The sequence below is a fragment of the Plectrocnemia conspersa genome, unplaced genomic scaffold (assembly GCF_051122295.1).
Source record: "Plectrocnemia conspersa isolate PC_06_02 unplaced genomic scaffold, ASM5112229v1 ptg000004l, whole genome shotgun sequence".
Taxonomy (NCBI): domain Eukaryota; kingdom Metazoa; phylum Arthropoda; class Insecta; order Trichoptera; family Polycentropodidae; genus Plectrocnemia; species Plectrocnemia conspersa.
Window position 1 is genome coordinate 11,114,712 of NW_028277168.1, and position 13,584 is coordinate 11,128,295.

General features: G+C 32.2%; 1 protein-coding gene and 1 long non-coding RNA gene across 4 annotated transcripts in view; one reads left to right on the forward strand and one right to left on the reverse strand.

Annotated features, from left to right (window-relative positions):
• The window catches only part of LOC148235878 (scavenger receptor class B member 1-like), a 29,025-nt gene extending 16,321 nt beyond the window's left edge, over positions 1–12,704 (forward strand). For all 3 annotated transcript variants that reach the window (XM_088184397.1, XM_088184398.1, XM_088184399.1), the window contains 9 exons: positions 4,315–4,425; positions 4,489–4,633; positions 5,216–5,360; positions 5,425–5,616; positions 6,379–6,622; positions 6,686–6,835; positions 6,910–7,028; positions 11,950–12,078; positions 12,148–12,704. In XM_088184397.1, the coding sequence (XP_088040523.1) occupies positions 4,315–4,425; positions 4,489–4,633; positions 5,216–5,360; positions 5,425–5,616; positions 6,379–6,622; positions 6,686–6,835; positions 6,910–7,028; positions 11,950–12,078; positions 12,148–12,378 (1,466 nt within the window). In that variant the 3' untranslated portion in view covers positions 12,379–12,704. The remainder of the gene's footprint in view (positions 1–4,314; positions 4,426–4,488; positions 4,634–5,215; positions 5,361–5,424; positions 5,617–6,378; positions 6,623–6,685; positions 6,836–6,909; positions 7,029–11,949; positions 12,079–12,147) is intronic.
• On the reverse strand, positions 6,672–11,774 carry LOC148235879 (uncharacterized). The gene is made up of 2 exons (XR_015809331.1): positions 9,700–11,774; positions 6,672–9,458 (listed from the first exon to the last, which is right to left on the reverse strand). It is a non-coding gene; the product is annotated as an uncharacterized LOC148235879 (long non-coding RNA).
• Positions 12,705–13,584: the final 880 nt, after the last annotated feature.

Here is a 13,584-nt window from a genome sequence, read left to right on the forward strand (position 1 = left end):
TTTTATGAGTAGCATTATAAAAATGTTAAAGTTACTCAACATTCGTGCGATTTGTGACCTACTCCCCGAAGGAGATGGGTTAGATCTTACCTAGAACTGTTCTGTGAATTTCTGCGTTAGTTCATCAGACCGCGAAATGACAATTATGCATACTTGCATAGGCTAATTGCACTTCAGCTGGGTCGATGATCGCCTGATGTCAAGATTGATATGATATTTCACGCCAGGGTCGACCGTGACACTCATTATTGTATATTATATAAATACTACACTCTAATTGTGGTAACATTAATCATGATTAAAATGCATTTTAATATTAAACGTTCGCAACAAAGGATTGTTCAGATTGTGGTTAACGAGCGCTACTGTCTGATGGATTCACAGTTAATATCAGTGGTCTGAATGTCTAAGTCTTTGGGTTATTATTCTGACATATAATTAACCTCAGTCCGTATTGTATGCACGACTATAAAATGTTGATTAAAACGTGATCTTTTGAGCTTTGATAATCAATCTGAAAAAACATTGAGTATAATAAAAGCAAAAAATTATAAAACAAAGGCGTTGCATAAACAACGATAAACGGTACATTGTTTTAAATTTAAAAAACACACCAAAATTATATAAATTGCTTTTAATTATATTTCTTTTTTGTACTGTAACATACAATTACAAAGCAAGTCACATACTTGGACAAAAAATATATAATAAAAAAGCAAACATATTTTTCGTACTAAATTTGATTTGAAGCTAGCAGTTTATTAGCGAGAGCATAATATCAAAGCTAATCTAATAACAATAACAATCGTTTGACGACAATGTGTGTGTATATGGCATAAGTTGTTATATATTTACATTAAATTTTTAGCGCAAATATTATTCAAAGTAATCTCTATCAGATACATTATGCTAATGTTTATTCTGTCTTAACCAATTTATTTGTTAGAAGGCAAAGCTATTTCTATATGTATACATAATTATTTTACTACAATTTCGGACAATATATAATTATTGTTATGTATATGTAAACTCTTCGTAGCCTTGTCTGCGTCTGAAATGTTGTACTCTGGTTTTCGTGAAGGTTTACGTGAAGAGGGAAGCAGCTGCTTTCTCGGTCTACTCTGCATGTGATTGTCGCCAGTGCTCCACTTAGTTTTGAGCTCAGATAAACTCGTATGTTCAAGTTGAAGTTCTTGATAATGTGTTGTCGGAAGTGTACATTTAGGAGCTGTGTATCCGCCTAAGCGATGTTAATGCTCGTCCTCTTCTCACTGCAATGGCCAACTACAAATAGTAATTTGATCTTACTAGAACCTATTTGTGTTGTCCGACCGATAAAAAATATACAAGTTGCAATGCACAACTTAGAGACTTGTCGTTTCGAATCCCAATGTGCTGTCCTTTGTTCGTTATAAGCAATAGCACTTACGGTTACTGTCATGCATTTGGCTAATCCCTCCATTATACGTACGATATGCATAACGGAGGTCTCAAAACTTACATACGGTGTCGTAAAACTGTTAGATTTGTTTATGGCGTTTTTAACGCGTAAGAATTTTTATTTTTACGGTCGATTTCAATAAAGGCTTTATGTCAGCCACATGTCTATTAGTCTTCAGTTGACTCAGTGATTTTGCTTTTATCTCCTCTATGGTCACAAAACGACAAACTTTTAATATCCTCTTTATGTGCGACAACAAGAAAAAGGCACAGAGAACAATATCTGCTAAATACGGTGGTTGCGGAATTACATCGGTATCCAGGGACGTCATTTAGGGGAAGGGGACATTTGTCCATCCTTGAATTTGGCCAGAAAAATGCATGTCATTTAATGAAATACTATAAATCTAAATAAAATCGAAATATTAAAAAAAACAACTACTAAGCAACTTTTGTCCCCCCCCGAAAAAAAATTTTGAAATGACGAGTCTGACACTCTCGGGTTATACTGCTAGGAAAATCTAAGAAAAACCAGTCTCGAATCTATCCTAAAAATATTTTTTTAGGATATCATTTCAGTGAAATTATATCGAAATATATATATTTTTACCAAAAGTGCTAGTAAAATTTCATATGATTTTAACTTTTCGATACGTAGTAACACTGGCGTAACCAGGATTTTGTCAAAGGGGGGAGGGGTTGTCAAAAAAAAGGCAAGATAATTTTTGTAATATATATTTAATAAACATAAAATCACCGGCTGCGCGCCGTCAAGTGGGGGGGAGGTCCAGACCCCCCGGCTGATAATTGACATGCGCATCAAAAACGATTTTACCAATGCGTGAAATTCACAAATTATTGTTATTTATATCAAGTACTGTATGTAAATAAAAACATGTCAACTGTCATTTTTAAAGTATGAACGATTATTCTCTAGCGTCTCAAATTAAATATTGTGTTCTTTATAAATTATATTTTACATTGGTTAACTTACTTATTAACACCGTTGATTTTTCAACCTGTACGACACTAATTATAAAATAAAAAGGTTTATTGTTTCACTCAGGTAGTATATTAAACATAGATATTTATTGTACAACATAATTATTATGAAATCCGAAACTTCATATGTAGACATTAGTTAATTTCAGATAACAAAATTAATTACAACGTTTGTTGTGTCAGTAGTTTTGTTTAGAAAAAATGTCCTTCAACTGAGTTTTGCCATAAATTATATGTATGATATGATCATCACGCCACTATCAAGGTCTTAGGAATTTTAATAAATTTTATCAGTTATTTGGTTTAAATTCATAATAAGAATAATATTGTGCGAACCTTTTTATTTAAATATTCAAAGTTTTTGTGTATTGAATTATTTTTAAATTCACTTTTTGTACAATTATTAGTAGGATGTGTCTCCAAGTCACCTAAAAGATCTGGTTGAACTCTTAGATCCCGGTGACTTCTGAAATAAATCTGGTCTAGCGTGAAGTGAAAAGCGTCTGCGTTCTCTGTAGTCGGCTCGGTTGATACTCAGCATAAGTTTGTTTCAAGTTAAAAGTGATGTTGCAGAAGTGTCTGATAGATTCTGATAGAATTGAGTTTAGAATGCTGTGTTTAAAGCATATATACTATATCAGAGTGAGGAGAGATATATGTATCATCTAAAAATACCCTCCGCATAATGATGCAATGTGGATCTGAGGGGTACTTTTTGTCGCATTCCATTGCATTATACAGCGTATTTCTTTGTATTTGTATTAGATTACTGTATAGTTTACAAGTTTGCTTAATGAAAGCCCATTTATAAAATACGTTTTTGATCCGCTCATATCGAAATGTAATTTATTGCCTTTTAACAAGTCTTTTTTTCACATATCCATACAAACATATGTATATAATAAAATAAAATTAATATTATTATGCTTTCAAATTTTTAACACAATAACGTGGTTTTATCAAATAGAATAATTGTCAATAGAAAATATTAGATAATGAATATGTCAGCAATTTATAAGAGAAATTATGAAAGCATTATCTTTATATTCCATTTTTAAGTAGAATAACTGTCAATTATATAATATGAAATTGCTTATCATCACATAAAATATTAGCATAAAGATATCGCTTATGGTTTTAAGAAATTTCATAATGAAATGAAAAAATATTGTAAGTCTATCATAAGTAACGTTTATTAGAAAGTTTTATAACTACACTTTTACTGTACAAAAGTGAGTATCGGAGACATATATTTTTTTAAATTAACTATTCTATAATATATTCGGTTTCTTGGAAAAAATATAGTTCCGCTGTTACTAGATCAGTATCTTACAATGATATTGAAAAACAATAATATTTTATAATTTTAATATTAAAACTTGTCAAGTAATATTGATTACTAATAAATTACAATAATTAAGTAATGAATTATTATTGATGAATTTCACGTGTGTTTATATTTATGGCATATTTCCATACACATTTGTTTAACAATTACACATAAATGTGTCAGATATGGTTCTATAATGAATGGTTTTACGTCATGCAACATCTTGAATTTTTGCATTCGTGTCAAGTTTAAATACTCACAATTATTGTCTTTTTATTGCAAGAATTCATCACGGTGCAGCAAATATTGTATGGCAATCCTTGAACTACAACTTTCCTCGGTTGGCTCATTAATAAATTAGCATTTTCTCAAACCGTTGTTAGTAGTTGATGATAGATAATATAGCATTTGTATTGGTTCAACACACTTTATGTGTTATAGTAATTTATTTTCATTATCTAATTATAATAATTTATATTTAGATTTTAATGTATGTTTTAAGGCTCTGAATGATCTAATAGTATATTATTGTTTTATTGCAGGTCCAAAAACACATTGCGTTACTGGTTTACTATTTTTGTTTGCTGGAATCTTCACGTGCTTCTATACGCCTTTAGAATTTTTCTTGAACGAACGCTTAAAAATGATTCCAGGTAAGATTTTACAATGATATATCATATATGGTAATAAATTAAGCTTGTTTTGATTTTTTATAGGACTACCGGCCTTTGATTGGTGGCTGAATCCACCGGAAAACGTACACTTGAACGTTTATCTATTTAACGTGACAAACCATGAGGAATTCTTAAATGGGATCGATACTGATCTGAAATTTGAAGAAGTTGGACCAATAGTTTATAAGTAAATATTAATAATTTTATATATTATCCAATCTTGAATGCTCTATATATACTTTCCCATATATTGGGCAATATAACATTGCTTAGACTAACTGTACTTCTAGATTCTTTGAAGAATGTTTCCATAGACCTATTCTCCTTTTTTTTGGTTTATAAATTATTCTTAAAAGAAGAACTTGTAATTACTTCGGCCATTTGCTCTTTTATAATGAATATAGTTCATAATCTGATTTTTTTAAAGGCATATACTTGACTCAAATTTGAGCACGTGCAAACGTTTGCTCCATGAAACATTTTCTTCTCTTCTATCAACACATCAACAAAGAATAAATATGAATATTATTACATATGCTCAAATTTAACTAAACCTTTGTCTTGAGAGGTAAATTTTCAAATGACACCACCAACTAGAGTCACTGGTTGGTGATAATGTAGGATTTTTACCCATTAAAACCCTTCTCTGCTTCATCTGCCGCTTTCACTTATTGCTTTAAGGAGGCGACTATCTTAGAGCTGGGTAATCTTCTTCGCCACTCTAGGCTCATTACAGGCAAAATAATTTTTAAAAACATGTATTTTTTAGGGAAATGCTGGAACACACAAATATCACGTTCAACGAAAACAGTACGTTGACATATACGGCCCGACGCTGGCCCGTGTTCATGCCTGAATTAAACACTCACATAGACTTAAACGCAACACTAATACATCCAAATATGGCACTCTTGGTTAGTAATGTGAATAAATTGATAATTAAATAATATGTATAAGTTACTATAATTTTGTTTTTAGGGGCTCGCGGCTTACATTCAAGACTTGTTTCCCATTAAGATGCTCTTCAACATTGCAGTGAGAAATTCTCCGGTATTCAAGCAAGAGTCCATATACAATTCTCTCTGGAATTCAACAGATCCTATATTGACTTTTATAAAAAGTTATTTTCCAGCTTTGGTTCCGACTGATAATCTCGGAATTTTAGACGCTGTAAGTATTTAAATATGGGTGCTATTTAACAACGAATTATTTTAAGAGATATGTGCATTTAAATAAATACTTTGTTCCATAAAATGAATTGTATGTGCATTTATGTAAGGTAAGTTTTCGGATTTTTCTTCAGAAAAGTATTTGTTGTATAGAATTATTCATACGGTGTTCACTTTTCTGACCGATGCTCGTTCACCCCTGCTCTCTCGCACCTAACTGTCATAATGTACAAACAATTCGTTTTATGAAACAATTATTTATATATTGCTTATTTAAATTGTTTTCCTTAAATATGTAGTCTTTGCCGATTTGCATCTTTATCTACTTCACTGCATGACATAATCCATTCTTGCTTTTGATTGTGTTTTTATAATCAGGTGCCCTCATTGTCTTATAACCTGCACAATGCAATGTCTATTATATCTCTATAGGGAAATTTATAGATACATATCAGTCTGTTATCTTTTGATCTTTTCCAAAGCCTGTCCATAACCAATGAAATATATATAAATATATTATTTAAACCATATTTATAGTACTTCTCATTAATTAATTCATTAGTACCAACTAAAATTGCAGATATTATGGATCCTTTTAGCTTATTCTTAATCTTATATGTTCTTGAATTGGTTTTATACACTTCTTTTTTACAATATCTTTATAAATAAAACTGAAATGTGTAAAAGTTTTTGGAATAAAATTATTAAATCTTTCTATAATTAATTTATTTGTTATATTTATTAATGCAAATATTTGTTTCAGATGTATAATGAGTTTACCGATGAAGCGACGGTATTCATAGGTCCAAAATGGGGCAACGAAAAGTTCTTCACGTTAGATAAATATCAAGGTTCTTCCACGTTACCGGGATACAGTCCGGAAATTTGTAAAGATACATTCGAAAACGCAACCGAAGGCATTTTATATTCGCAGAGATTGACGAATCAATCTAGATTGAGGTATTGGAGAAAAACTATTTGTAGAGTGGTTGACCTTTTATACGACGGTATGTATTTATATTGTAAAAATATACTTTTCATTATAATCTTTTCATGTTTTAATTTTATAGGCGAGAGGGTTGTAAATGGTGTAACGGGATATCAATATACATTACCGAATAATACATACTATAGGATAAACGATACTGATTCCGTTGATTGCTATGCAGGAAAGCAAGAATTACCGGATGGTCTTAGTGATGTTTCAATGTGCTTTGCCAGTAATGCATTTGCTATTTAATGATTTATGTAAATAATGTTGTTCAATTGAAATAATTATGATTTTGTGTTTTAGATTTTCCTGTGGCAACGTCTTTACCTCATTTTATTGGCGTCGATCCCAAATATTATAAGAGAATCAAGGGGATTAAGCCAGATAACGAACGACATATGTCATATGCATTAGTTGAACCGGTAATTATAAAGTTTTAATATGTGACAAGTTATGGTAAAAGTGTATACTATGTGCCTATTATTATATAATAGTACAATGATAGTTTTCTGTTTGCTTTCTTATTCTTCATATGTTGGCCACTAAGCACAGACTTTTTTGGTATTATGATCCATATTTTTAATAATGTACTAGACATATGTATTCTTTCAATTCAAAGCTTACTGAAGGATATTTAGTACATTTCATATTTACGTTTGTTAAAAATGTTGAGAATTTACCGACTGCATTGTTTTTGGTGAATACTCGTTTTCCATAATGAAAACTTCTATACTGTTGTTCTTAATAGACTTTTGAGAGTATTGTTTTTTTAATATTTGCTCGTACACACACATTGCTCATAAGCAGAACGACAGGAATTAATGTAAATGCTAGTAATAAAAAGTAATTCAAGTCGATGTAGACAATCTCTACACTGAGATTGTTTGCATTGATAAAACTGACGAATTTGTAGATCTAGGCTCATGAATGTATTGAAAGTGTGAGATTGATGCATCCACGGCGTACACAAGTATATTAAAAAGCACGTGTACATAAAAAATAACTAAAACATGTATTTACAAAACTTACAAAGACCCGTTCCGGTAAATGAGTGCGAGATGTATCAGTGTTTTCCAACAGTTGTAGGCTTTTGAGCAAAAAGTATTGAAGAAGATTTTTAGAACCACCGAATAGGGTGATATTTGACAGCGTTGAATTATGTGAGATGTATTGATAGCCTTACACTAGCAATTATATTGAAATATAATACAATATAACTAAAAGCCTGCAAAGCGGCTAACTTTGATTAAGTCTGTGGCAGTGCAGCATGTGCGATTCAGGATCACGATAGTATAGAAAGATGATATTGCCGCCGATCTGTAATACTGTCAACTCTAGTCGTTGCCAGGATGATTCATAACAGTCAGCACTTATGTGTCCAACAAGTCAACGATGACATGGAACCATAACTTCATTAATATTTAAAGAAGTGAAATGCAAACTAGCATGTTAATGCTAAGCAATTTCTCTCACTCTTCTGACGCTTAAGATAGGAAATAATAATTAATCAGTTTTTGTAGCACCGGAAACAAGAATGTTGCCAGATTACATTCAAACTAAAAAATACGAATATATGGAACTGACTGCCAGATGCGCAGAGAAGTCATTTAGAAGGGGAGGGAGGGGGAGGGAGCATTTGCTCCCCCCTTAAATTTGGTCAGAAAAATACATGTCATTTAATTAAATACTATGATTCATAATGCTTTCCCACTGCGACGGCATGATTTTATTGCTTTTGACGCAAATTTCTGACTTCTGAGAAGGGTAAATTGTTTTTTATGCTCTCCTATTGGTCAAAATTCGGTTTAGATATGCTTCATTCGATTCTCAATTATTGTTAATTGTAATATTGTTATAAAAAGTCTTAATATAAATGCTTGATAGCCAAGCGTTTGATTTTTTAATACCCATGGGATTTTAGAAGCTTAATGAAGATATCAATCGAATCACAACTGCCATAATCCAATAAAACTTAGGGTAAGAAGATCTTGGATAGATTGCAACTGCTTGGTCTGTAGCGCATGTGGTTTTTGAGGGCTATTTAATTAAATGACCATTTTTTGAAGAACTGGCGGGGCGCGGCGTGCTAGCCTAGGGCTGCCACACGTCCCGGTACATCGGGATATGTCCCGGTTTGTGTCCCAGTGTCCCTGTCCAAGAATCATTTATCCCGGTCAATTTAAAATTTACGCATATTAAAAAAATATTTTCTGATAATATACATAATCTATATATATAAAAGATTCGGGGTCAAATTTGAATATATTTTTTTTAACATGTAAGTCAATATTAACGAAATGTTCCAGAGTAAGTGTAGTGACACACGACCGTCAAAATACAGTTGGATGTTTTCATAGAAAAATATTCGCAAACAAGTAAAGTTTCCGCCATTTTGAGATTTAAAATTGTCTTCAAATTTTTTTTGTTTATTTTTTTATAATAAACGTATGATTGTCGATAAAAGTTTTGCGGGGGGGGGGGGGGTGTCCTGGTCGGTAGTACCACAATTATGGCAGCCCTATGCTAGCCCTTGGCCATGGCGAGAGAGAGAAAGTATATATGTGCTGCCAGTTGTTAAAAACCACACGCTTCTCAAGTTGAGCGGTGGTGTGGCAGCACTGGGAACTGTCAGAACGCCGCCACAGATCCCATTGCCAGAATTTTATTTGAAATTCGATATACATATATATATATATACACTTGTTATTCACTACTTAATTAGCCTATACATGGTCACAAACTTATAATCTACACATACTTAAACTAACAAAAATATGCATAATAAGAATTGAGAATCTAAAAAGAATAAAAAAGTGTGGTGAATAATTGTTTGTAGGCGAGATTACTTAACCCTTTGAACGCGATAGTCAAAAATAATATTTTATTTTATTTTTTTGAAAAATGCAAATTTTACCTTGATACTGTGTTTAAATGTTCTGATTTTTTAATTTTTATTCATTTAAAATGATATTTTATTTTTATTCAAACATAAAAGGTTTTTCTTGAAAAGCATTTTTTTACTGATTTTTGCGTAAAGAGATAAAAAAATCAATTAGGCGACTTTAGTCGCTTTCCGCGTTCAAAGGGTTAAACCAAAAATCTTGCTGGTAAGCGGATGCGCCGTTTCGTACTTGTTTTCGTTTGTGTCTAGTGCTTTGGTGTTGACATGTTGTGAAGTGGGCGGTATTTTGAATTCATCTGTTTATGCCGGTATAACACGATCTACCGAAACGACAACGTCTTTACCTTTAATATTCACCACAAATGTTTTAGTGTTTCGTTTCACAACTTTATATGGTCCGTTATACGGCATCTGTAGAATGTCTTTTGGTCCGTCGTGGCGAATGAAAACCTGCTCCGTAGTGGCCAAGTCTTTGAATATGAAAGACTTTTTGTTGCTGTGGTGCGTGCCGGGGACTGGTCGAAGCAGTTGGAAGTTTTCCTTCAGCTCTTTGGCAAAATCTCTTGCATGTTTGACGGTCTTGCAGCAAGAAATTCGCCTGGTAGTGGCAGTGATTCGCCATATACCATCTCTGCAGAAGTGGCTTTCATATCTTCGCCCCAGGATGATCTTAGACAATACATAAAAGAACTGTAGGTAACGTTCCAGTCCATCGGCCATTTTCATAACATTTAACTGCAGCTTTTAGTTGTCGATGCAAACGTTCTACCTTTCCGTTTGCTGCTGAATGATAAGCTGTGATCCTTAGGTGTTTAGCTCCCAACAGCTTGTTCATTTGATTGAACAGTTGTGATTCGAACTGGCGGCCTTGGTCGGTAGTAACGCCAAGAGGTACGCCGAATCGTGATATCCAGCCATTGTAGAATGCCCGGGCGACAATGCTTACTTCTTGATTCACTAAAGGGATGGCTTCAGGCCATCGTGTGAATCGATCTACACAAGTTAGACAATATCTTTGCCCTTCTGAATGTGGCATAATGATTATGTCTATTTGTACGTGCATTTTAGTAGTTGAAATTTTGGCACGTTGGCATTTATGAGTGCTTACAATTAGAAATTGGCGTTGCTTAGCCCAGAGAAAAGTGAGATGAAGGACTGAAACTCCTTCCTATGGTAAACCACATTAAATCTGTAGCTGTGTAAGGTGCATAAGAATCCGTCCATGAGCAACAACGTATGTACCTGGTTGAGTTTCACATTGAGGCGCAGGGTGTGAACTGTCGTTTCGCTCGGCTAAGCCCGGCGCGAATTTATTGATAGTCTCCCGACATCACTATTTCGTTTTAGATGATAATGATGTATGTTATGTGCAGCATTCCCATTAACACGTTTTTACCACTATGTTTCATAGTCTATTCATACTTTTAATAACAATAATAATACAGTGAAACGTTTTAAGTTGCAAAAGTAACAAGAGACTCTGCAACACTAAATGTCTTGTAACTTGATAAATGGACTTTTGATTAACTCAATCATCATATTTCATAATTGAAAGGTACATTGTATTTATTGAAAATTAAAGAATTACATTATAATATATATGTACTATTACATATAGAACATATAAATAAGAAGGCGCTTGTTACCACTAATAATTGACACCACTGGAGATACGGTTTACAAGGCACGGTATCCGGGGGCGTAGACCTTCGGCGACGTGCCATCTTGGGCTGTGGTCGTGAGACGCACTGATATAGTCGTCCTCAATAAGACAAACAGGCGTAGACTCCTTGCTGACCATCTAAGTAGTGCTTCGCTTTGAAGATTACAGTCTCAGGGCTTAATTATCTTAGGCAGCTCTAAACAGAATGATAGATCATGGTGTGCATCTGATAAAAGAAGCAGCAGTACTCCTTAGGAATTGATGAAGTCAAAAACAAACACATTGTTAGCACCAGAGAGCAAAGGCTGGCGGATAATCTACGAATAGGACCAAACGTATACGAAGCAGTGGGTACATCCACATAGGTCCTGTTCTAAAATCTCCAATATAAATATCCACAAGAGGAAATTAAAATGTAGTTGCTAGTTTGTAACAAATGTTACCATGCTAGTAAATACCTATTAGTATCTAAGATATTGAGTAAAAAACAAAATTGAACTATATAAGAATATGATAAAACTTGTCATCACATACGGCTGTCTCCGGTAAACATATTTGGACCCATAAGGCTTGATAATGGGACTGCCAAAAAGAAGAAGAAATGGTTAGTTGTAATGAGTTAGTGTATCGAATGTTATTTATGATTTCTCAATTTGTGTATCACCTAATTGGGTTACAAACAATCTATGAAATTGATTTTGCATTGTCAGTAGTCTTTTTCTTTTTACTTATCATTCTTGACTATTGTATTTTATATTGCTATTATTATATTTTACAGATGACCGGTATTCCATTAGAGTCTCGTGCAATATCACAGAGTAATTTGATAATCAGACCGCTCACCCGATTCAACAAAAACATAATGTTATTCAGCGATATGATACTACCAATGTTTTGGATGGAAATTGTGAGTATAACACATCTATATTATCATAAACCATAATATTAAACTAACAAATTTGTTTGAATTTCACAGAAAGAAGTAGAACTGCCTAACTACATTTGGCACCTTATAAACTTTTGCGTGATCTACGTTCCGACTGGTCAAATAGTATTCAGTGTTGCTTGTATTTTAATTGGAGTTCTATTTCTTTGGAAATTCTTGAGAGCAAAACTCCATGGATCTAAATCGTTTTACAGCCAACAGCAGTTGGACAACTTCACAAGGAGGAAGATAATGAAAGATAATTCTTTACATTTGTCGTGAATGAACGCGTTAATTTAATTATTTAAGTTGAATTTTAACTGCCAGTCAATTTGACCAAAGGAATGAAGTTTATATTTCAATTATATGATTATTAATAATGCTATTACTTAAATATTGTAATTTATTTTTATAACATAATCTAAAAAATGTTGATATTAAATAATTGAAAATTATAATTAAATTGACTTAATATATTGTATCATATATGCATAAATATATATGTTCCATTAAATAGTTAATATAAAACCTAAATAAATCAAAGCTTGTTGCCAAAGTAGAATTTATTATATATTTTATATTTGTTAGTGCAATACTTTGTTACTAAATTGTGTTGTTTCATTCAGCTTGATGTTATTTTAGCATATTTAAACCTAGTCATAAAACTAAGATTTTTTAATATGCAGAGGAAATTATAAGAAGTGAGAAAACTAAATATCGTTTATATATGTGATGTTTAGAGTCAATATCAGAAATAAATTGTTAAACATTTATAAATCATTAAATATATCTTTTGTTATATTTTAATATATAATATTATAATGATTTTCATCTTGAATACTACCTTTGTACATGCTTTCATATCACATTAATCCATGTCTGATATAATTAAAATATAAAACATGTTACATATAATAGTAACCAATTATTACCTTTACCCTAAGACTTAAAGTTAAGCATTTCGCTGACTTCTAGTCTGAATAGATGTCCAGCTATCAGATACTGCATTTTTATATTTTTTATAATACAGACTCTCGTTTTTGTTATATCAATGTCACCCAAATTCCACCCAAACTCAAAAGTTTACAGCCAACGAGAGTGATTATGCTTAGTGTTCCATCTTCCAGATGTAAACCGTTCTTATTCAAGTCTTGTAAAATTGTTTTAGTTCTTATGTATATACAGGTGCTTTTGAGAAGCACTTGTTGGCAAAGACCAATCTTGACTTAATGAAGTTTTTATATGTCTGAGTTAAAGTTTGGAAGAGTAAAGAAACATTTACTCTACATTACTGCATTGTAGAGACCACAAAAAATTAACATGTTTGATATTGATTTTAATAGTTCATCTGATACTAACCATAATAATGAAATCGTATATTATTAATTCTTGATTATTTAAAGACTCGCAGAGGGATATTTCCATAAATTAATATTAAAATGTTTTATACGAAGAAGAGAAATTATATATAAGAAATATATTTATCTT